Source organism: Hypanus sabinus, chromosome 20, assembly GCF_030144855.1.
Source record: "Hypanus sabinus isolate sHypSab1 chromosome 20, sHypSab1.hap1, whole genome shotgun sequence".
NCBI lineage: Eukaryota > Metazoa > Chordata > Chondrichthyes > Myliobatiformes > Dasyatidae > Hypanus > Hypanus sabinus.
The window spans coordinates 6,269,855-6,294,423 of record NC_082725.1 but is presented as its reverse complement, the minus strand read 5'-3'; the positions used below and the strand labels follow the sequence as shown (position 1 = coordinate 6,294,423).

Genomic DNA, 24,569 nt, shown 5'->3' with positions numbered 1-24,569 from the left:
TCTTTGGGAAGAGAAACAGAGCTAACAGTTCAGGTCAAAGACTCTTCGTCAGAACTGGGAATTAGATTCTGCTTAGTATTGTCAGTATTTTCTGTTGTCCTTTAGATTAACATTTACAGTATTTTCTCTCAAATATTAAAACTCTGTTCGAATTCAAAGTAAATTTTATTATCAAAGCATGTGCTTTATATGTCACCTTGAGATTCATTTTTAAACCAAGACTGAGAAACAACTGAATTGAGCAGATAAAAAATAAATAATTCTCAGAATGTGAGTTGTAGAATCAAGCAAGTAATTACCATGTGGCAAATATTTGAGAGCAACTAGAAGCCATTGCAACTGATTAAAAAAAAATTCATGCAGTGGAGTGTGTACTTCAACTCCTCATATTCTATTGAGCTGGGCCATGATCACATTTCTCTCACACATCATGTCTGTTATAACTAAGAACAGTCAGAGTTGAGCACTAGGAGCTGTTGATCCAGTATAGATATGTGATGTATAAATATGATCTGAGTCTCTGGTGTGCTCTGGGAAAACTGCCAATTCTCCTACATTGGTAAGTGTTTTGATTTGGTGATTGTTATTCCAGAATAGATGATGGCGATGTCCTAATTTATATTTATAAGATTACTGCTTTTGTCTTGTGCCACGATTACAGTAGAAGTAAAAAGCAGTTTCCAGTTTAATCGAAGTGTAGAATAAAAGTCATGGTTTTCTTTCTTAGACTTTTGTCTTGGAGGTTAACTAGGACTAGGCTGGAAAAATCCCAGCTCCTTATATCTGACTAAATTGTCAGCTGTGACTCCATGGTGCTGTGTATTCATTAGCTTGTTAAAATTGCTTGAATGATGACTAGATTTTGGTCTTGTGTGACCAATTATTCTTGTATAATTTTGACCCTTATGTGTTCCAGTTTTTAGCAGGTTTCCACCTCAACCTCTCCTCATAACTTCTGAACAAACTTTGTGCGTAGCATCTTTTTTTTTCTTTGGATCACAATCTCACCAAACTTTTTTTGTATACCATTTTTTGTGTCCTTTTAATTCTAAAATGTTCTCTCCACTGAGGTATCATCCCCAACCTTTTCAGGTTGCCGATAAGATATTACTTCCCATTCCTCACTCCTCAGAATTTCTTGAGTGTCTTCTCCGAAGGTCATTATGGTTGTCCTTCTGCATCTGCATGTTCAAATCGACTAAATCGAGATTCAGGAGCAGGTTTTGCATTAAAATAGCCCTAACTAAAGGTACAGGTTATTTGATCTGTGCCTGCCATCGGGTTGTATTTTGTTCTTCTCTGTCTTTTTTGCTATATTTGATGAGGTCAAAGGCAGTGCCCTGTATAATCCAGATGGATGAGGCTGCTTCTCCGGTTATATCCAATTATAACCAGATCGTATACGGTTGTCCTGTTCCTTTCTATTTTTGTACTATTACTTCTGAAATCCCTTAAGGGAATAAAACTATACATAGTACTTCATGTGTCTTCACAAATGTCCTGTAAAGTTCTTAAGATTAGTTGTGAAGGAAGGAAGAATCAGTTTCTTTCGCCATATGCATTTATATGGCAAAGTTGGGTATGTTGGCACTACATGCAGCAAAAACAATATTCAACTATTATGAGAATAAATAATTACAGAAAATGAAAACTCTCAGGTTAAAGTACAGATATAGAATAAAATGTGCATAAATACCATCATGTATCTACAATGTAAGCAGTATTATAAAATGTAGTTTAAAATGTTTACAGTGCAGCATCTAAGGTAATAGAATGGGGGGGAGGGGAGTTTGGGGATTTCTATCAAGGACTGATGTTGAGTCAAGTTTCTTTTTTCTAGTCTTGTTGATGTCTGTGGGAAATAATGTACTAGGAACTAATGGAAACAAATTGGCTTAAGGTTTCCACTCCAATGTGGATCCATTATAGGCTGTTTCTCAAGATGGAAGATAAAGATATGGGATAGGAAGAAGAGCTTTTAGGAGGAGACTTCATTGGCAAAGAACCTCTGAGACTCAATTTTCTGTACATTTCAGCGACAAATAATGAAAAGGATGTGTTCAGTGTGGGAAGTTTATCCTCAGTGTGCTATGCCACATATTCAAGCCATAAATTTAACAACAGGGCAGCATGCACGCTGTTTTGGAAGTCATGTTAGCCATGAACTTCTAAGCTCCAAAGTTATTTGAGGCTGCAAGCAGAGCCTCCTGCAGTATGAAATGAAACCAGGAAGATGTTGGATGTTCCCCAACAGGCTGGGGAATACTTTGTAAATCCTGAACATAATTCTTCAAGTTTTTAAGTATTTATGGAGAGAGGGAAGGTCCTCAAGGTCCTAAATTGGTGGAAGGCTGATTTTAGATAGCACAAGAGAGATCCTGGCAGAAGTAGATTGGGAAGGTGTTAAAACACCATCTGACCAGTGGGAGACTTAAGAGACTTAATAAGAGTTCAGGGTTAGCATGTTCCAGGAAAGGTAAAGCCAAGGATGGCAAAATTAGGAAACCTTAGATGACGAAAGGGTTATTGATCGGGGAGAAAAATTATATTAAAGTTTATATCTCTGTAACATGGGATATAGCACATCAAACCCCAGGGACTGATCCATCTTGATGCTTTTCAAAAGCCTGAATGCCACCTCTTTGATGTCAGCATACCCCTCCATGGTCTTTCTAGCCTTCATGTCATTAATGAATACCAATGTGAAATTCTCAATTAGTACCTAATCCATTTCCTCTGGCTCCGAACGTAAAGTCCCTCCTTTGACTGTAAATGGTCCTAATCTCCCCTCAAGCATACCCTTGTTTTTAATATATTTATAACATGCCTTTGAATTCTGTTTAATGGCACTTTCTGGCCCTGCTGATTCTCACTTTACATTTTCTCCTACCTCCTTTATACTCCTCAATAGGCTTGTCTGAATCATCTCTTGGTAGGAGATTGCCTACCTAGGTGAGGTGTCTGTGCTAAATACTGATATGGTATGGATCAGTGATAGCTTGAAATGATTCTGATAGCAGGAAGCTGAGAACAGTGATCTTGACCTTCATGAGCATGAATGACTGTATTTGAGATCAGACAAAACCACATCTCAGTGAGGATAGAGAATGCGAATTAGGTTTTGGCCTTTCGAAAAAAGGGGTTTCATTGGCAATAGAGTTAGTGGAACCTAACTGTTTTGAGTGGAGATGTTGAAAATCCACGCTGGAACAAATTTTGCAAATTTTATTATTGTTAATGTCAAAGCTATACTCCAGAAAATTATATCTTCAAAAGTGCAGGGGTACATTTCTTGCTGTTGCTAATGGTGCAATATTGATCTGCTCCAAGTTAAGCCTGTCGTAAATGCAAGAGATTCAGCTGATGCTAGAAATCCAGAGCAACACTCACAAAATGCTGGAGCAACTCATCTATGGAAGTGAATAAACAGTTGGCGTTTTGGGCTGAGACCTTTTTTAAACTACATATCACTTTTCCTGAATTGTGAGAAGAAAAATGCAAGACCAAAGGCAAAATAAGACAGATGTGGGGATCCAAAATGAAGCTGAAAAAAAACTGGAAGTACTCAACTGGTCAGACAGCACCTTTGCAGAGAGAAGCAGAGTTGCTATTCCTTGTTGACAATGCTTCTTAGAAGAAAATAATGACTTGCGTTAGGGGTTGATTCTTCTGATCTGCTGTGTTTTCAGCATTTTTATTTTTGAATTTCTATCCCCGGTGTCCATTTTAATGACATCTTCTTAAGTAATACACGCAGAATGCTGGAGGAACTCAGCAAATCAGGAGCATCTATGGAGGAAAATAACCAGTTGGTGTTTTGGGCCAAGACCTTTTATCAGGCCTAGAAAGGAAGGGGGAAGAAGTCAGAATAAGGTGGTGGGGTGCAGGGAAGGATTAGAATCTGGCGGGTGATTGGTGAAACCAGGTGATGGGGAAGGTAGGTGGGTGGGGAAGGGGGAATGAAGTGAGAATCTGGGAGGTGGAAGAAGTAAAAGGCTGAAGAAGAAGGAATCTGATAGGAGAGTGGACCATTGGAGAAAGGGAAGGAGGGGGGAATAGAGGGAGGTGATTGGCAGGTGAAGAGAAGGGGTAAGAGAGAAGTCAGAATGGGGAATGGTAAAGGGAAGAAGGGGAGTGGGAGAAATTACCACTTTGGCAAAATCGATGCTTATGCTGTCAAGTAGGATTATTATAAATTGGAATATGAGTTGTTGCTCCTCCATCCTGTAAGTGGCCTCATTGTGGCAGTAGAAGAGGTTATGGACAGACACGTTGGAATGGGAATGAGAATTGGAATTAAAACGGCTGGTCACCAGGAATTCATCCCTGTTGACGCAGACAGAGTGAAAGTGCTCGACATCCTCTGAAGAAGTCATTTAGCTATTCATCCAAGGTTATTTGATAGCTTTAGTGACACTGCATGAAAGAATGTGACTTGAACTACTTTCAAAGAAGCATCCCACATAACAGTGAGCTATTCACGGATAAGCATTGATCTCATTTGCTCTACTGCTTCAGCATTCCTTATCTGTATGTAATCTCTTGCAAACGTCAAGAATGCCGATTACATCCATCTGCAATTATGTGTAACAGCACTGTCAGCTCTTGCCTGCAGCCTAACCTGTCTGCTATCAAAATATAGCCAGTAACAGTATGTAATAGAGCACAAAATGTAGATTGAGTGAGGCATAGATTCACAAAAATTCATGAGAGCAGATAAAAGATACCCATCAATCAAGATATAACAAATTATTCCAGTATTAAAATAAAGTATTTTTTAAATTTAATTCCCACCAAAGTGAGTATATTTTACTTATAATTATAGGTAAATATTTTACATAATTGTCCTTCAGAAACAATGTCCTATATATTCATTCTCATGCCTGAACCACTTATCTTGTCACACAATCTCATGCACTGTACAAATACTGGTGGTGTGTGGAGTCAAATATCGTAATTCAGACATATCTGTTCTATCTATTATAAGATTGATTCCAACTATGCATTAAGATTTTAATCATAAATTTGTTTTAATTGCCATTTGATTTTTAGAGTAAGTACTCAAACCATTAGTTTGTTTTTGAGTGCCCTCTTTACATGCCATTGCAACCTCAAAAATAATTCAGTAATAAACATGTGGATATATTGACCTGCTTCTCATCTCAGATGGCTGAAATTTGAGGAGGATGTGGAAGATGGAGGGGAGCGATGGAGTAAACCGTATGTAGCTACCCTCTCTTTACATAGTCTGTTTGAGTTGAGAAGCTGCATATTAAATGGAACAGTCATGCTGGACATGAGAGCTAGTACCACGGAGGAAATAGCAGGTTTGTACATAATCACAGATGCTGTGTTCACTTTACGATTCATACAGGTTGTGTGCAGTAGGCTTTCATTAAAATTAACTTTTAATAACCATGAACATTAGAATAGTAGTGATGTTGTATTTTATGAAAATATAGATCTGAAATTTACCATTGCTGTTTGGGTAATGTTGGTCTAACTGAATGTGAGGGGGAACTCAGGCCATTTTTATCATCTACGTAAATCAGTAGGTTGCTCTGTTAATTAACCATTAAGAGCTTTCAGATTAAATGTTTCCTCTGTGTTTTAAAGTACCACAGAGAAATTAAATTATGTGAAACTGGTTTTAATTGTTACCTATAGCATAAAAGCAGGGACTACACCCCATCTAGTCCATGTTGAACTCTTATCTTACCTAGTCTCATCGATCTGCACCGACCATAGCCCTCCATACCGCTCCCATCCATCTACCTATCCAAATTTCTCAGATGTTGCTATTGAACCCACATCCACCACTTCCTCTAGCAGTTTGTTCCATACCCTCACCACCCTCTGAGTGAAGAAGATTCTCCTCATGTTCCCCTTAAGCATTTCAATAGAGTTCTCTGTCTGCTTTTTATTTATTCTTTGATGCGATAAGTTTCTTCAGAAGAAAATTTTAACAACTGTACCTTGTGTGCACTACTTCATATATCTTACAAATGACTGTTGAACAGTAAACTGGAGTTACAATATTTACTTGAAAATGTAGAGGGAATAATGATTTTAATTAAAGTAAAAACTGAAATGCTGGAAAATAATCATTGGGACAGGCAACTTTACCAGAGTGGGAAAGGATCATATTTCAGGATAGTGACTTCTCATATCAGTGTAGGAAATTTATTAGAAAAATAAGTCAGAGGGTGCTGTACTTCAGAAAAGTTCATTGGGTTAGTTAACAAGACTTGGTCTGAAAGGAAATCCTATGACTAATTTGATTAAGTTTTTAAAACTATTAACAGAATATATTGATGGGGGCCGTGTACCTAATGTAGTTTACATGGACTTCAAAAAGGCCTTTGGTTTTTGCCATCTTAACTGCATATTAAAGTTTCAGACTTAAGAGTTAGGGTTTATTTATCACATGTATATTGAAACATACAGTGAAGTGTGTTATTTGCGTTAACAACCAGCTCGCCTAAAGGTTGTGCTGCAGATAGCCCACAAATGTCGTCACACATTCTGGCGCCAAAATAGTATGCCCATCATGTTCAGCAGAACAAAGTGGACTCCTGTCTGATGTATAACTCCCTCATATCCCTATCCTTAAACCCTAAACTGACCCCTAACTCCCCACTTTGTTCCCTATGAACCTAACAAACAGCAACAAAGTCCGAGCCATGACCTCGATGGAGACCGAGGCTCAGTGCCATCTTTTTAATAAGTCGCCTGCCAATTTATGATTCATGCATTAAAACATTTGGCTTCCTCTGAACTGATTTGCAGATAGTGATAGTGGAGGGTTGCTTTTGTGACTGGAAGTCTGTGACTCATGGTGTACCACCACGGTGGAGCTGGGATCCTTGCTGTTTGGCAAGTGCAAGTACAATTGAGATATGAATGCAGGAACAACAAATTCCACAAAATATGCCGGTCTATAAAACCTGATCCTGATTCTGATTCAGGAAATCTGATTACTAAGTCACATCAAGGAGGGTACTATTGGGTTACAAAACAAGATTTACCAGGACGTTGCCTGGATTTGGGCCCTGAGTTACAAGGAGAGAATGTGTAGAGTAGGATTTTATTCCCTAAAACATAGGAAATTGAAGGGTGACCTGATGGATGGATCATGAGGGACTTAAAAGTGAAAGCACATAGTTTATTTTGTCTAAGGGCGGGGTTGCTAAAATTAAGACATGGTTTAAGATCAGAAGCGAGAGATTTAAAAGGAGCATCAGCGGCATTTTGTTCACACAACAGGTGGTGTGTATTTGGAATGAGCTGCCAGAAGTAGTGATTGAGATGGGCACGTTAGCAATATTAAAAGCCAGCGATCTAAGTACATAGATAGGAAAAGTTTAGCAGGCCGCAGCCTGATGAGACTTTCTCTCTGGGCAATACAGTCAGCAAGGACAAGTTGGGCTCAATGTCCTGTTTCCATGCTGTCAGGGTCTAATATTGTTCATATTAATGGCAGATGGAATTTAATCTTGATAAATGTGAACTAAAGTATTTTGGTAACTTGATTCTGGTGAAAGGTGATTAATCTGACAAGTCACTCACTCCATAGATGCCACCCAACCTTTAGGATTTCTAGCATTTAGTTTTATTTTAGATTTCCAGTGTCTGCAATTTTTTAACATTTTGATTCTTTCTTAAACTAGTTTGGTAACTGCATTTAAGATTTTTTTTGTTTTGCCTTTTCGTATTTGCTTTTGTTTCAAATACATTGCCACAAACCATAGTCTTAGAGTACAGCATAGAAACAGGCCATTGAGCCCATCTAGCCCATGCTAAAATATTTAAAATGCTTTGTCCAATCAACCTGCATGCAGACCATAGCCATCCATAGCCCTACCATCCACTTGCCTATCCAAACTTATTTTAAATGTTGAAATCGAGCTCACATGCACCACTTGCGTTGGCAGCGCGTTCCACACTCTGAGTGAAGAAGTTTCACCTTGTGTACTCCTAAACTTTTCAACTAATAGTCTTAACCCAGGACTTCTTTTTGCAATGACACCCAACCTCAGTGGAAAAAGCCTGTGCATATACTCTATCTGTACCCCTCATAATTTTGTATACCTTTATCAAATATCCCCTCAATCTTCTATGTGCTAAGGAATAAGGTCTTAACCGATTTCTTATCCCTGCTGTACCTCATAGTTATGAACTTATTTTCTTTCTTGCTGCCTTTTTTTATCCATGTGACTTGTTGATGTTTTCTGTTCATTGTGTTTTTCTTCCTTCCGTGCCCTTGTATGTGTATTTTAGATATGGTACTGGACAACATGATTGCATCTGAGCAGCTGGATGAGACCATGCGAGATAAAGTGCGGGACGCACTACTGCGGAAGCACCATCATCAGAGTGAGAAGAAGCTGAGTAATCGCATCCCCATAGTTCGCTCCTTTGCAGATATAGGCAAGAAACATTCTGATCCTCACTTGCTTGAACGAAATGGTGAGATGTTTTGTAGTATCCAATTTATTTACATCTCTCCAGAGTAAATATACCAGGAAAAAAAATGGTATTTACAATTTTATATAGAGTGGTAATGCTTGGTTCACCATGTTTTACAGCATGTTCCATTGGTTTTAATGTTTTCTTTAAACAGGCATGCAGGTAAATAATTCACTGTGCAACAGGAGTGTTTGCAGAAGTTCTTCTGTACATTTCCTCCAACCCTTCCACCCTAACGTGGCTGTGTTATCAGTGTGTTTGAATGTGTATTTATTCATTAACAGTGTTATTTTTCACCTCAACTGCTTGTAAGGGGCAGCTGCCAAAATAAATCAAAGGCAATTGCAGATGTTGGGAGTCTACTGCTGGCATGTGGCTATCAATTTTTAAATTTGGATTTGCTATAAATTTTACTTATTAGCATGACAGGTCTGTGGCTGAATTGTAAAAGTTGTCCAGTGCACTCATGTTGCATATAATATGTCTATAAATAACAGAAAGAACTTGCTGTAAAACTCAGAATGACAATAGACCACATTCTTTACAGGAAACACTTTCATTACTGATTACGGAGGCAATTGATAAGACATTTTTGAAAAAAGTGTGCACTAATAAAAGGGAAAAATTAACATGTAATGTCAAAAGGGTTAGTAATTCTACCAAGCTAGATACTACGTTAGAGATCGAAAAACTAAATGACATTACTCAGGAGATGTACCTCTGATCAGAACCTCAACAGATGGACAACTGTTACTATACAGCCAATCATAGTAGACTGTTGCATAATAACAACGTATTAAATCCCAAGTAAAGAAGTTCAACATGGGAATTCTCAGTTTAATTTGATAGACCATACCAAATTTAATCATTTCTGAAGCTGCATAAATGATGCAGAAACAAAATGTTTTTAATTGCAGTCTAATTTTTGATCAATGAATGCTCATTTATCAATCTTTCAGAAGCCTTCACTTTCTATAAAACTAACCAATCGTTTATCCAGCAGTTTACTTTGGAACATTAGTGCAGAGTGTGGTGTAATTTAATTTATTAACTTGTGCATATCATACTTCCAAGGGATATTTAACTAGCCACATCTAATTTGAATAAACTTTCTGTTTGCATGGATGTGTGTAGTTCCTTAAATTCTATTTATGGTATTTTGTTTGTATCTTTTTGTTTTGATGATAGGGGATGGCCTTTCTGCCTCCCGCCTTTCTCTCCGTGCTGGTCTGTCTGCCTCAAGTCTCTCATTGAAAGGAGCTTCTCTTTTTTCCGTTCCATTTGGCTCCTTGGTGCCTGGTTCCAAGAGTGGATCTGTAGCAGGTTCAAGGTGCACCACTCCGGTTCCCACCCCTCAAAATACACCACCCTGCAGTCCAAAACCTGAGCATCGCTTTCGGGGTCAGAGCCAGTTGCTGGTGTCTTGTGCCGGTGAGGATATTCCTGATGTGGTAGTCCATCCCCCTGAAGAAGAATTTGAGGTACAGGAAGGACAGGTGAAAACACATGAAGAATGTGGTGAACATAAAACAGGCAAATATCAGAAACAGTTGTATCACCTTGTGCATGTGGAGCACTGGTAGTGATGAATGATTCTGGCACACGGCATGTTGTGGTATTAGATTTACAAGTTTTTTTAAATCACTGAGGACAAAATTAAAAAAGAAATGCATGCTTATTCATTTCATAAATAAGCACATGATGAGTTTCACTTTCATCCGGCTTGCATGCAGCAGCTGAATCATTTCTCAGTGTAGTCACTCAATCACATTCATTATGTGCCATTAATAACTTAAGATTTCAAGTTAAATAGTTTCATCCAACATTGTATTGAAAGAAAGTCATACATGTTTTTTTTGAAAGCTGAGATAGAGGCATTACGTAGATATTTTTTGTTAAGACCATTCCATTTTCTTATTCTATATGTTCATCCTAAACAGTGCCTCTAATTTATTGTATTGAGCATTTGTAATGTGTTGAATGCTTTTGCCTACATAACTGAAATGACTTTTGGTTCTTCTTGAATCAGAATCAGGTTTATTATAAGACCAGATGATATAGGAGCAGAATTAGACCATTTGGCGTATCAAGTCTGCTCTGCTATTTCTTTATGACTGATACATTTCCCTCTCAGCCCTATTCTCCTGCCTTCTTGCTGTATCCCTTCATGGCCTGACTAATCAAGAATCTATTGACCGGTGCCTTAAACATACCCAATGGCTTGGTCTCCACAGCCACCTGTGGCAACAAATTCCACAAGTTCATCACTCTCTAGCTAAAGAAATTGCTCGTCATCTCCATTCTATATAAACGTCCCTCTATTCTGAGGCTGTGCCTGACATGCATATTATCACTGACGTACTGTATATTATGAATTTTTTTGTATGTTTTGCACTTCTATAGTTTTATTCAGAAACTTAGCTCATTTTCTCCTCTGCCATCAGATTTCTGAATGCACACTGAACATGTACATTACCTCACTACTTTTGCTTTCTTTTTGTACTATTTATTGAAGTTAACTTTTTAAAATGTATTATTGTAATTTATAATTTTCATGTATTGCTTTATACTGCTGCTACAAAACAAAAATTTTGCAACATATGTGGGTGTTATTAAACCTGATTCTGATTTAAAGTTTGTGTTCATGTGTAGATGCAGTATCCCCATAATGGAAATGCAGATGAATGCTGCTAGTGAAGGGTAACATTGGTTATCCTTGGCTATCACTTCAAACTCTGTAGGACATCGTTTTGGTCAAGTTACGATTTTGTTTAGTACTGTGCTGTAATATCGTTTTCGCAAATTGAATTGTAATGCAGAAGTCTGACCATGATTTCAGGCATAGGGAAGGACATGTGATTATCATAAAGTGTGGCAAAAATACAATATTGAAAATCTCATGGAATCAAAACCGAGCAGGGTCAAGTAATTTTCCAAATAGTTAGGCAAGGGCAAGGTGGGAATTTGAGTGTGGGTTAACTGATCTAAATTTTAAAGTCACAGGGGCATAAAGATGGAGAGGCATTATATATAAAAATTCAAAGCCCATGCCAGTAGTCCAATATTCCTGGACTGCACATTTAGGAACAATTAATAACACAGCCATTATATCTAGGAAAGTAAAATCAACCGTAACCAAGGTAATGATTACAGCATGTTTGCCTCATTTTATTATTAGTATAAAGATAAGATTCTGCAGGTGCTGATAATCCAGAGCCTAATGAAAAGTCTCGGTCTGATTCATCAACTGTTTATTCTACTCCATAGATGCTGCCTGTCCTGCTGTTCCTCCAGCATTTTGTGTTAATTATTAGTATTATTACTATAAAAACAGATCTAGTGTTCCAGGAAATAACTACTTTTTCCCCTTGTTTAACAAAAAGAGATATTTTAGGAGACAAATATTTTCTTTTCGGTATCCAGGGCTTTATCATTTTCACCTCATCCCTTATTTCCCTCTCTCCCTCACATAGCTTCTTTTCTTAATATGAACATGGTTTCTAAGATTTAATCCATACTTCCAAGCACATTGTCAACTCTTGAAGGCAGCATCTTTGATTACGCAGAACATGTTTAATCAATACTACTATGAACTTAATGCTGTGGAAGTGTTATTACTTTGATTGAAATGCGTAGAGTAAAGGGTTATCAGTGGCTGATTCTTAAAACATTTATTTTGTTTAAAAATGACAGTTTTAAGAACCAAATTCCCATTTCAATTATTAATCACTTGTATAATGTGGTCAAATCTCTTTTCATTTCAGATGATTGTCAGATGGTAACTGCTAATGATATGAATGACATTTATTACTTTGGCCTTTAGGTTAAATTGGCAGCTTGTCTGTTCTTGCATTAAGTATAGGAAATTATAATTTCCTTTAGGAGTCAGCAAAATACTAATCAGTTTGAATTCAGTTCCATTAGTGTTGTGTAACTATCAGATTTTTTTTTGAAACAGACCAGAGTGAAACAAAAGCAGCTGAAAATAAGAAGAGCCTAATTCTGTGTGTGGGTTACTTTCTAATCAATTTCTATTTGGAATGTTTGAACTCCACATGTAATTTATAATACTGCATTCCATCCACTTTTGTCGATTTGTCGATGTTGACATCTTTCTATTCTGAGAGTGTGCCCTCTGGTCCTTGACTCTCCACTATTGAAAATGTTGTTGCCATGACCACTCTACACTTTTAATAAGAGCTCATTCCATTGGGCAAATACAGTAGCTTGGTTAGAGCACTGGTTGACTGACAGAAGACAGTGAGTATGGATAAATGGATCAATTTCAGATTGGCATGCTGTGACTATCTGAGTATCACAAGGATCGTTACTAGGGTTTTGGCTATTAATGTTCCATATTAATGACTCAACTGAAGGGAGTGTATAGATTGGATATGTGAGTGGTCAAAAATTTCGCAGAAAGACTTAATGGGAGGAAATGTGAGATAGGTATCTTTGTTATTAAGAATTAATAGCAAAAATATTGGATAAATTAAGAGGTTTCACAGAAAATTATTAAGTTAGTTTATTATTTTTTCATGATTCGAGGTAGGGTGAAAACACTTTGTTTTCCACACAATCCATACAGATAATTTCATGACAACACTATGTTGAGCAAAACTATCACATGTTCACCACTCATATTTGCAGAATCTTAGTGAGTTTCACATATGCATATAACGAAATGGGGATACAGAAGTTGGCCATTGGAAGCCCATTATTCACCAAAAGAACACACTCTGACATAAAAGTTTGTTGAGATAGTGAGAAATTGCCTGAAACTTAAAAAAAATTTAACTCTGGTCAAGATCGCACTACTCGCATTAATTTGAATAGGGCAAACTGCTGCTTCAAATAAGACTTTAATAAATAATCAGACCTGTTATGAATTTTAAAATCCTGCTCGATCTTTCCAATTTTTCGTTACTTGTCATTTATGGATTATTATTCTAATTCATTTGATGAAGTATTTGTAAGTTTTAATGCATTTAAGCCTTATTTTTCCTACAAGAATGACACAAATTGGAGATTGACTCGATTTTTTTTCTCTTGTTTTGTGGTTGGGCCTAAATTTGGGCTCTCCACGTAATACTCCTTTTGCATTGATGCAGAAGACCTTGACATAGCGAATCCTTCCAGTATTTCCCTCAGATTCTTGTCAGCAAGATTGCTATATGCAGGGTCAAAGTTTTGAATAAAATATTTACAAAAGTTGGGTCACTTGCATCAAATCAAGTCTGATTTCTGTCAAACAACATTGAATTAGAAGTTCAAAGTAAATATATTACCAATGTACATATTTGTCATGTATACAACCCCGATATTCGTTTTCTTGCGGGTATACTCAGTAAATCCAAGAACCATAATAGAATCAATGAAGGACCACACCAAATAGGGTGGATAAACAACCGATCTGCGAAAAGCAACAAGCTATGCAAGTACAAGTAATAAAAAAAAAATAAATAAGCAGTAAGTGTCAAGAACATGAGATGAAGAGTCCTTGAAAGTGAGCCTGTAGGTTGTGGGAACCGTTCAGTGATAGAGCAAGTGAAGATGAATGAAGTTATTGCCTCTGGTTCAAGAGCCTAATGGTTGAGGGGTAGTAACTGTTCCTGAACCTGGTGGTGTGAGTCCTGAGGCTCCTGTACATTCTTCCTGATGGCAGCAGTGAGAGGAGAGCATAACCTGGGTGCTGTGGTTCCCTGATGATGGATGCTACTTTCTTGCGACAACGCTCTGTGTCGATGTGCTCAGTGGTGGACAGTGCTGTTTCCATTACTTTTTTGGGTATTTTTCTATTCAAGAGCATTGCTGTTTCCATGCCAGTCTGTGATGCAACCAGTCAATATACTCTCCACCACACATCTAATGAAGTTTGTCAAATTATTGAATGCAATGCTGAATCTTTGCAAACTTCTAAGGAAGTAGAGGCGCTTTTGTGCTTTCATTGCAGTTGCACAAAGGTCCTCTGAAATAATAACACTCAGAAATTTATAGTTGCTGACCCTCTCCACCTTTGGTTCCCCTGATGAGGATAGACCTCCAGTTTCCACCTCCTAAAGTCAATAATCAGCTCCTTGGTCTTGCTGACATTAAATGGCTGGTGATTGTTTTGTCACCACTCAAACAGATTTTCAATCTCCCTCCTATATTCATCACCACCTTTGATTCAGCTTACAACAGTGATGTCAGCAAATGTAAATATGGCATTAGAACTGTGCTTAGCCACACAGTCATAAGTGTAAAGTGAGTAGAGCAGGGGGCTTGTGGTGCACCTGTGCTAATGGAGATTGTGGAGGAGATGTTGCTGGGCAAGTTAGATTGAAAAATACAGTAGAACAATAAACTACAGCACAAGAATAGGCCCTTTAGCCCCAATGTTGTACCAAATTAAATTAATTTAGTCGTTGAACAGTAACTAAACTAATCACTTTTGCCTACATGAAGTCCATATCTCTTCATCCTCTCTATATTCATCTGCTTATCTAAGAGCCTCTTAAATACCATAGAACATAGAAATCTACAGCACATTACAGGCTCTTTGGCTCACAGTGTTGTGCCAACCATGTAACTTACTCTAGAAATTGCCTAGAATTGCCTTACCACATGGACTATTTTCTTAAGTTCCATGTACCTATCTAAGAGTTCTTAAAAGACCTTATTGTGTCCGCCTCCCCAATTGTTGCCGGCAATGCATTCCATGTACCCACTACTCTCTGTGTGTAAAACTTACCCCTGATATCCCCTCTGTACCTATTTCCATGCAGCTTAAAACTATGCCTTCTTGTATTAGCCATTTCAACCCTGAGAAAAAGCTTCTGGTCAATGCCTCTCATCATCTTAAACACTTCTCAGGTCGCCTAATGTACTGTTGCTTTAAGGAGAAAAGGCCAAGTTTACTCAACCTATTCTCATTAGGCACACTCTCCAATCCAGGCAACATCCTTATAAATCTCCTCTGTACTCATTCTATAGTATCCACACCCTTCCTGGAGTAAGAAGACCAAAACTGAACACAGTGGGGTCTGACCAAGGTATTATTTAGCTGTAATATTACCTTACAGCTCATATTTGCCTCAACTGCTGCCCCAGTAGCAGAAATCCACCACTTTGTATTTTAAAGATAAATGCACCACAGATCTCCTTTGAACTTAATCCTTCTCACCTTAAGTGCATGCCCTTGTGTACTAGACATTTTGGCAGTCTTAAAAGGCATCGTTAAACATTTAACCATAGTTTTTATTATCTGTTATCTCATTCCTACAGTACTTTGAATTATTATACTTTTATCCAAAGGTAGACAAATAAGCAATTAATTATTTTCAAGCAGGCATTGTTCTGTTTGATTCTTAATTTGTCCTTTATTCAGGGCCTCATATCTCAGCTTATCATATTTAAATAAAAATGACACATAATGGAAAATAATTTTTGAATGGTTCTACCATACACCTGCAGTGGGCACCAAGCTTCGTTTGTTAAATTGCTTCTTTTACAGGAACATGGCTTAATCACACTAGTGAAGATATACACTCAGTGGTCACTTTATTAGGTACACCTGTACACTAGTTCATTAATGCAAATATCTGATCAGCCAATTGCGTGGCAGCAACTGAATACATAAAAGCATGCACACATGTGCAAGAAGTAGTCTTGTTCAGATTAAGTGTTAGAATGGGGTCGAAATGTGATCTAAGTAACTATGACCATGGAATGACTGTTGGTGACAGACAAGGTGGATTGAGTATCTCAGAATCTGCTGATCTGGGATTTTCAACACAGCAATCTCTAACATTTACACAGAGAATTGTGTGAAAAACAAAAAAAAAATCTCGTGAGTGGCATTTCTATGGGCAAAAACATCTTGTAAATGAGAGAGGTCAGAGGAAAATGGACAGACTGGTTCAGGTTGACAGGAAGGCGGCAGTAACTCAAACAATCACGTGTTACGACTGGTGTGCAGCAGAGCATCTGTGAACGTACAGCATGCTGATCCTTGAAGTGGATGGGCTACAGTAGCAGAAGATCACACCAGATTCCACTCCTGTACCTAGTAAAGCGGCCACTGAGGTATACTTAAATCCTACAAATTGCAGTAACACTGTGTGCCTCCAAATCTAACAACTAAATGGTTTGGTTAATAAGAGTTACTTGCTGTGTTTTTTGAGTATATTGCTAAATGTGTCTTTCCACCATGCATCTTAAACAGGAATTCTAGCATCTCCTCAATCTGCACCAGGTATTCTGGAGACCAAGTGCGTTGAAAACAAATCATCTTATAGTAATGCAAGTAGAGAAAACAGCACAGTGGATTTCAGCAAGGTAATTATTTGCATGAAATTGTCAAAATGTAGTTGTAAGTATTTAATTTATTTTCAACTGTTTAAAATAATATGTACAATTGTATTGAAGCTGTATTTAAAACTTACTGAAAATGACCTTTTTCTGAATTAATGACTATTTCAGTTCATTGTGATAATTAGCCACACTTTAATGTAGTGGTTAACACAATGCTTTACAGCGCAAGTAATTAGAAGATTGGGGTTCAGTTCCTGCCGCTGTCTGTAAGGAGTTTGTACATTCTCTCCATGACCACAGGTTTCCTCCAGATGTTCTGTTTCTTCCTACATTCCAAAGACATTTGGGTTAGGATTAGTAAGCTGTGGGCATGCTATTGGACACATGGTGATGTCGTACAATCCCCACTGATTTGATTTGATGAAAGTGACCCATTTCATTGTTTGTTTCGATTTACATGTGACAAATAAAGCTGATCTTTAACCTTTCGGTTGTTCAAGATCAATTATAAGTTCTGAGAGTTGTAAACCTGACATTTACTCAGGAAGAACTGACAAGTGAAGGGATGATTCTTAGACTTTCTCGTTCACAATTTCTCACACCAGATTCTTGGAAGACATCGTGAATCATAGGTAGAGCTACAGTAGATTGGTCATAGCAGTTGCTTGCACTTTGGACAATTGCTTAGAAATTGGATTTCACCTATTTAGATGTATTGAAACATATGTAGATTTAGTGCCAATTGGGTCAGAGTGGTCTAAAATCCATGCTATTGTAGCTTTTGAGTAGTCTTGTACACAGCAAGCAGCACAGTAATTGGAACTCTGATGTGTAGAAGAAACCATTTTATTTTCGAGAGCATTGTGCATCTGAAAGGAGTTTTGCCCTCAAGTGCACAATCCCCCTTTTTTAAAAATTTAGAGATACAGCACTGTACAGAGACTTCTGGCCAGTAACCTGTATCACCTGGTTACACCCATGTGACCAACTAATGTACTAACTGTACATCATTGGTATGTGGAAGAAATCGGTGCACCTGGAGGAAACCCACTCGGGAGGAATGAACGAACTCTGGACAGCAATGGGAATTGAACCTAGGTCACAGGTGCTGGAATAGCACTGTGTTACCATTCTATGCCTGTTAACTGGACAGAAGCAACATAACGGGTTGCCGTAAAGAGAGAGGACATTTTAGCTTCTTCCTTTGCACTATCAGGTTTCTGAGTGGGCCATGAACACTACCTAACTCTCCTTGCTATTTTGCTCTCTTTTTGAACTTTTTTTTGTACTTATTGTAATTTATAGTGTATTTTATGTACTGTGCTGCACTGCTGCTAAAAAATAGCACAGTTCATGACATACATCAGTGATGTAAAACTGATTCTGATTCTGCTTTCACATTTGCTTAAAGGGACCATCAGACCATTAGACATTGGAGCAGATTTAGTCCACTTGGCCTGTCAAACCTGCTCAAGATCATGGCTGACCCATTTTCATTTCAACCCTATTCTCCTGTCTTCTCCCTATATCACTTCATGCCCTGACTTATTAACCTCTGCTTTAAATATACCCTGTGACCTGGCTTTCACAGCTGCCTGTGACAAAGAATTACACAGATTCACCCCTAAAGAAATTCCTCCTCATTTCCATTCTAATGGACGTCCCTCTATTATGAAATTGTGCCCTCTGGTCCTGGACTTCCCCATTATAGGAAACATTCTCTCCACATCCATTCTGTCTAGGCCTTCCAACGCCTAATAGGTTTCCATGAAATCCACCCCCCCCCCCCCCACCCACCATTCTTATAAATTCCAGTCTTGGTGAAGGGTCTTGGCATGAAACATTGACCACACTCTTTTTCATAGATACTGCCTGACCAGCTGAGTTCCTCCAGCATTTTGTATGTGTTGCTTTGATTTCCAGCATCTGCAGATTTTCTGTTGTTTGTAGTGTAGAGGCATGTTTTGATATCCCTATTGGTATTAGGAAAGATTTTAGACGATAGACAGTAGGTGCAGGAGTAGGCCATTCGGCCCTTCTAGCCAGCACCACCATTCACTGTGATCATGGCTGATCATACACAATCGGTACCCCGTTCCTGCCCTCTCCCCACATCCCTTGACCCCGCTATCTATAAGAGGTCTATCTAACTCTCTCTTGAATGCATCCAGAGACTTGGCCTCCACTGCCTTCTGGGGGAGAGCATTCCACACATCCACCACTCTCTGGGTGAAAAAGTTTTTCCGCATCTGGGTTCAATATGGCCTACCCCTTATTCTTAAACTGTGGCCTCTAGTTCTGGATTCACCCATCAGAAGGAACATGCTTCCTGCCTCCAGTGTGTCCAATCCCTTAATAATCTTATACGTTTCAATCAGATCCCCTCTCATCCTTCTAAATTCCAGTGTATACAAGCCCAGTCGCTCCAATCCTTCACCATATGACAGTCCCACCATTCCGGGAATTAACCTTGTGAACCTCCGCTGCACTCCCTCAATAGCAAGAATGTCCTTCCTCAAATTTGGAGACCAAAACTGCACACAATACTCCAGGTGTGGTCTCACCAGGGGCCTGTACAGCTGCAGAAGGACCTCTTTACTCCTATACTCAATTCCTCTTGTTATAAAAGCCAGCATGCCATTAGCTTTCTTCACTACCTGCTGTACCTGCATGCTTGCTTTCATTGACTGATGTACAAGTACACCTAGATCTCGTTTTCTTTTGTTTTGGAAGCTTAAATCACAACAGGCACCAATTTTATCATATTTGTAAATACAGAACTAACAACTTGTGAAATTGAACTATACATTAGTGCAGCTACATAGGATTATGAATTCTTAAGGTAACACGAAAGACTGAGTGTTGAATTAATATTTTTAGGAATAGAGGTTGGTAGGCAAGGTGGCACCAGTGACCAATAGTGATTTTTGCAGATTACTCACAAAACTATGATACTCTAGTAGATCACAGTTCTTCTGAACTGTGATCACTGCAGTCTGTAACTTCCCTTTTATGGATGCCCTTTTGAACTGACTAAATGATCTGGTGCTTTTGAGATCCCCTGGGTGATTCAGCGAACTAGACTCAAGTGTGCTGGTACAGCTGGTAGATGCTGTATTGAGGCTTGCTAGTGGGAGACAAACCTGTGGTTGGCTCCATCACTCTGAGAAGATTAAAGCATTGAGCAAGATTAAAATCGTCGAGGATGAGAGTGGAAAATGAACAGGTGTTCAGCAATGTCTTCCTGCGTTTAACCAGACTGTATCTCTTGCTACTACTGCAGGAGTCCTGGGTCACACACCATCAGGTTGAGGAGCAGTTGCTCTCCTGCAGCCACTGGGCTCTTGGATGGGCTTCACTTTCCTCAGCACTGAATGGACCCCACAGCTGTAGATTCTCTTTCAGAGACTCTGCAGTTCATGTTCCATGTGCTTTTCTTAACCTTTTCTTTACTACTAGCACAATTTGACCAAAGTGTCAAGGCTGAATGCAAAGGACAACCTGGTGTTCTGCTCACTACTCGTTTACTAACGTTTACGTTACTTTACGTTTACGTTTACTAACTTTAGTGCTGAATTGACCCTGTAGCCGTAGCCTGCAACCATCAACACTTGCTTCAGTGCTGACCTGGCTTGTGGCTGTGGCCTGCGGCCATTGGGCACCTGGACCTGCTGTAGCACTGAACCAGTTCTGTGACTGTGAACTCACTTTCGTAGACTCTGTGGTTCATCTACTGTGTGTTACTTGTTTACTTTTTTATTGTTTGCACGATTTGTTCTTTTTTTTCTCACATTGGGTGTTCGATGGTCTTTTTTATGTGGGTTTTTTTAAAAGGGTTCTATTGTGTTTCTTTGTTTTGTTTCTGCCTGCAAGGCGACTAATTTCAAGATTGTATATGTATTTTGATAATAAATGTACTTACAACTTTAAATGGAAGGAATGGCGTCTATTAGGAATATAAAAGTAGAAAGCAGAAGCAGGCTTATTTCAAAGCCTTGCCTTGGGAAAAGCAAAGATTCCACTAGCTTGTAATATTTAAAAATAAGTGTTTGAAGAAAATCTAGAATTAAGAAACCTTGGGTAGATTTTCAACTCACTGCTGGTATTACAGATAATCTGGTGATTAAAATCCATCTGATGTTCACATATTGTGAGAACAAGGGAATGAAGTTTACAGTGTGTCAATAATAGTTTAGCCTATACAGTTTGTGCCTATCCGCATATCTTAAAAAAACTGTAGCTGGTATTAGTGAATGCCTTTCAAAGGAATTAGGAATCTCAGTTTGAACAAAATTGTCTGTGAAATATCAGAGTAGTACATCTTTGAGTCCGATCCTGGAAACAATTAGTTTGAAAATTGCTAATGAGATTCCCAAGCTTGTTTATTCCAGCACCAATGGAAGGATAAGTTGATTAAAAATTACAACAGTTTCCCCCTCAAGGGCTAACTGGTTTTGTTTCATTGCATCATAATTAGTATTTTATATACTGTGTTTCTGAAAAAGATATTTAAAACTATGCTCAAATTTATTGAATAGATATTTCATTAATTACTTGAACTTAAATCACATAATTTATGCTGTCTGAAACTGCAAATGCTTTGTTGCCTTTCTGCTATGACATGTTTGTTGGTTAAGGACAAAATTTGTGACTTTATTAGATTACACTAACAATTAACAAAATGTACTGTGGTAAAATGTTTTAATTGTAGCTTATGGTAGGAAAAAGTTTCTTTTATCAGTGTGATTTACATTTTTCCTCAAATTGTCTCAAAATTTCCTGTTTGATTTCTGTTGTTAAACTTTAATTTTTAACTGTAGTTCATATAAGTTTTTTCTTCCCCTCTTGTAGATTATTTAGCCTACAATTAACAGCAGGTATTTAAGTGCCTGCATCTTTCTTATGACTTTTTGCTTGTTTTTTTTTTCTTTTTGCCTTTCTTTGGCCTTTTGGTTTTAAATGTGCCTTCCTTTACTCCTGGTTGGACTGGAGTTTGAGTCCTGGCACTGTAGTTGTGTCGCGCTTGGTATAAGAAGCAAGAGGCCTGCAGTAAGTTTTGAGTTCAATGGCTTCTTGTATATTACTGTCATGTACATTGTTTTGTCGCTTGTCTGTGCTTTACTTTAAATGTTGATCTGTGCCAAATCAGAAGTCTGTATGGTGATGATTATTATTTATCAGCATAAGTAAATGTTCAGTGGTCATTAATTTATTTGTGTTGAGTTAGTGTGGATCTTTGAATTTGTAATAAGCAATGAGCAATATTTGTTGACAGATATTTGATGTCAAAATATTTTATAACTATAGTGTTAACATTAAATCTAGTTTCCCAGAAAAAAATGATTGGAATAAGGAGGATGACTTCAGAAAGAAGGTTGATTGTATCAGTATAAATTTTGACCTTACGCTTTAACTTTGAAATAGTGTACCAGAGACTTTGGTCCCTGAACTAATCTACCATTTGGATACAACTCCCAATTCACCCTTTAATGAAATATAAATTCAGAAGAAAATTGACCTACATTCAGCAAAGAAAATTCATATACAGAAGATAAGATCTTAGTTTATTTTTAAAAATCTGAAGTCAAACAAATTTTTGCTCAAAGTTCTGTCTTATTTTGTGTTACGGAATTAATGAGTTGTTTTCTGTGTTTCTTGGTTATTTTGAATTGCTGAGCTCTTATCTCATCCTTTTCACATATTTACAGGTGGACATGAACTTCATGAAAAAGATTCCAGCGGGTGCTGAGGCTTCTAATGTCTTAGTAGGAGAAGTGGACTTCCTTGAGAGACCCATAATAGCCTTTATTCGTCTGTCTCCTGCTATTCTTCTCACAGGGCTCACAGAAGTTCCTATTCCAACCAGGTGAAGCTAATACAAAAGATGATAGATGTTGGTTATGTAAATTTATCTATTAGATATGTTGCACTCTTTTGAAATATTTAATATATACACTGGCCTCATCAAATGTTGGTTCAGTACCATTGTTCGTGCTTATTCTACTTTTGCCTTCATGACTATAACTAACAAATCCAATAATGCCCATCTTTCCATTTCTTTACCATTACTTTAGCTCTCCGTCTATATGGTCAAATTTCTTTTTCCTCCCCAGCATGCACAAAATTATCAGCACATGCATATTGACATACAGTTCACCACATCCACAACCCCTTGATTCCTCCACTTGTGCTTTCCAATTGCTTGCACCATATTTAGTCTTAGGTGATGATTACTGAAGATAATAGTACCATTTTCTTCAGTAATCACCATAAACCCGATCAAGTTCAAGTACATTTGTTATCAAAGAATGTATAAATTATACAACTCTGAGATTTGCTTGCTCACAGGTAGCCACAAAGCAAGAAACCTCAAAGAAACCAATTTAAAGAAAAAAAAGAATGAAATAAAAATAAAAGACAAACACTTGATGTACAAGAGAAAGAACGAAAAAAATAATACAAGGCATGCAAACAATTGAAGTGAACAACAGCTTTCAGAAAAAAATGAGTCCTCAGATCTGAACCTTGGAGTAGGCCCAAAGCCTTGCTTATCAGTTTTTCACATTAGAAGGTACATAGCCTCAGCACCATGGATAGGACCATCGCGGGGAATGTGCAAAATCGGCTCTCATCCTGACTAACAGCCTTTAAATTGACCCAACAGTAGATCAGCAAAAGGCTGCAGTGCCCTGAGAGTGAAGCAAAGGTTTCAAAGCGTGAGCAAGATCATCTCTTGCCTCTGATTTGGGCTGGCGTTTAAATTGTCTAAACAGCGCATTGTACCTCGCACTAGGACCCTGGTAGTACAGCTGCGAAAGGCCCCAGGCTTAGACCACACTGCCCAGCAACTCATTCTGGCCCAGATTTTGTCGCCCAGTCTCAAGCTCTTCAAATCAGCTCAACCAGCCCACGGAGTGATCCAGCCTCGTACCTGGGCCAGCTGTGCGAACATTGAAATCGAATCTCTTTTGCCCGGGCCCTGTCCTCCTTATGGTGCACTGAGTGATACACCCTCACATCTGGGGCAGTTGTATGGGCATCAGAACTCCATCTGTATCAAATCATCCCCCGAACTTGCCTTATCATTGCTTGCCCTTTCACTGTTTGTGACAATAATTTAACACAATTTCTCTCAGTAAAGGTATTTTTAGTGATGTTTTTGTTGGATTTCTTAGCTTTTTTACTACTGGGAAGCTGTTCCACATGTTCGGTTGCACCATCTTAACCGATATCCTCACCTTTGTATATCCCACCTGACCAACATATCATCACTAACTTCAGAGGTGACCCTTGTTCCACTGTTTGATTTGAAATGTGTTCTTCAGGTCAAGATTGAACTTTCTTAAGCTGTGCCCCTTACCCATGTTCAGTATTCCTTTCAGTCTGATCTATGTACATTTCTTCTTTGAATTCACTGATGTTATTTACCTAATCAGTTTCTGTGATTAAGCTTCCACTTGCTACTCCGGTTATCTCAACGTTCAAAATAAATTTATTATCAAAGCATGTATATATATTCCTGAGATTCATCTCCTTTCTTAGCTTCTACCTTGATCTGATTATACTTCAGTGAAGCACAGTGGGATTTTTCTTTCCTTTTTAAATCTATGATGTAAATATAGGAATGCTGTTCCATCTCCTCTTATAAGCTGTATTTAAGTAAACTTGCTGTGTAACATTGGAGTTCATGATCCATTTATTGCCAAGAAAAGGATTTGTGATGAATGTGGGATATGTTGTTCCAGATGCCCTTGGGTTTTATTTTGAATAAAGGACAGTAGTTTGATACTTCAAATGCTTGTGTG

The 24,569-nt window shown here is 38.1% G+C and overlaps 1 protein-coding gene across 6 annotated transcripts in view; it reads left to right on the top strand.

Annotated features, from left to right (window-relative positions):
• Nucleotides 1-24,569, top strand: part of LOC132378251 (sodium bicarbonate cotransporter 3-like) — a 136,454-nt gene that overhangs the window by 56,096 nt on the left and 55,789 nt on the right. For 3 of the 6 annotated variants that reach the window (XR_009506945.1, XM_059945008.1, XM_059945011.1), the window contains exons 5-8: nucleotides 5,167-5,327; nucleotides 8,281-8,469; nucleotides 16,676-16,788; nucleotides 22,473-22,630. Coding sequence is in view for 5 of the 6 variants with exons in the window: in XM_059945008.1 (XP_059800991.1) it covers nucleotides 5,167-5,327; nucleotides 8,281-8,469; nucleotides 16,676-16,788; nucleotides 22,473-22,630 (621 nt within the window). In the remaining variant the exon portion in view is untranslated. Of the gene's footprint in view, nucleotides 1-5,166; nucleotides 5,328-8,280; nucleotides 8,470-8,510; nucleotides 10,003-16,675; nucleotides 16,789-22,472; nucleotides 22,631-24,569 lie in introns of those variants that run through there. The other 3 variants (XM_059945012.1, XM_059945009.1, XM_059945010.1) reach the window with 3 other exon arrangements.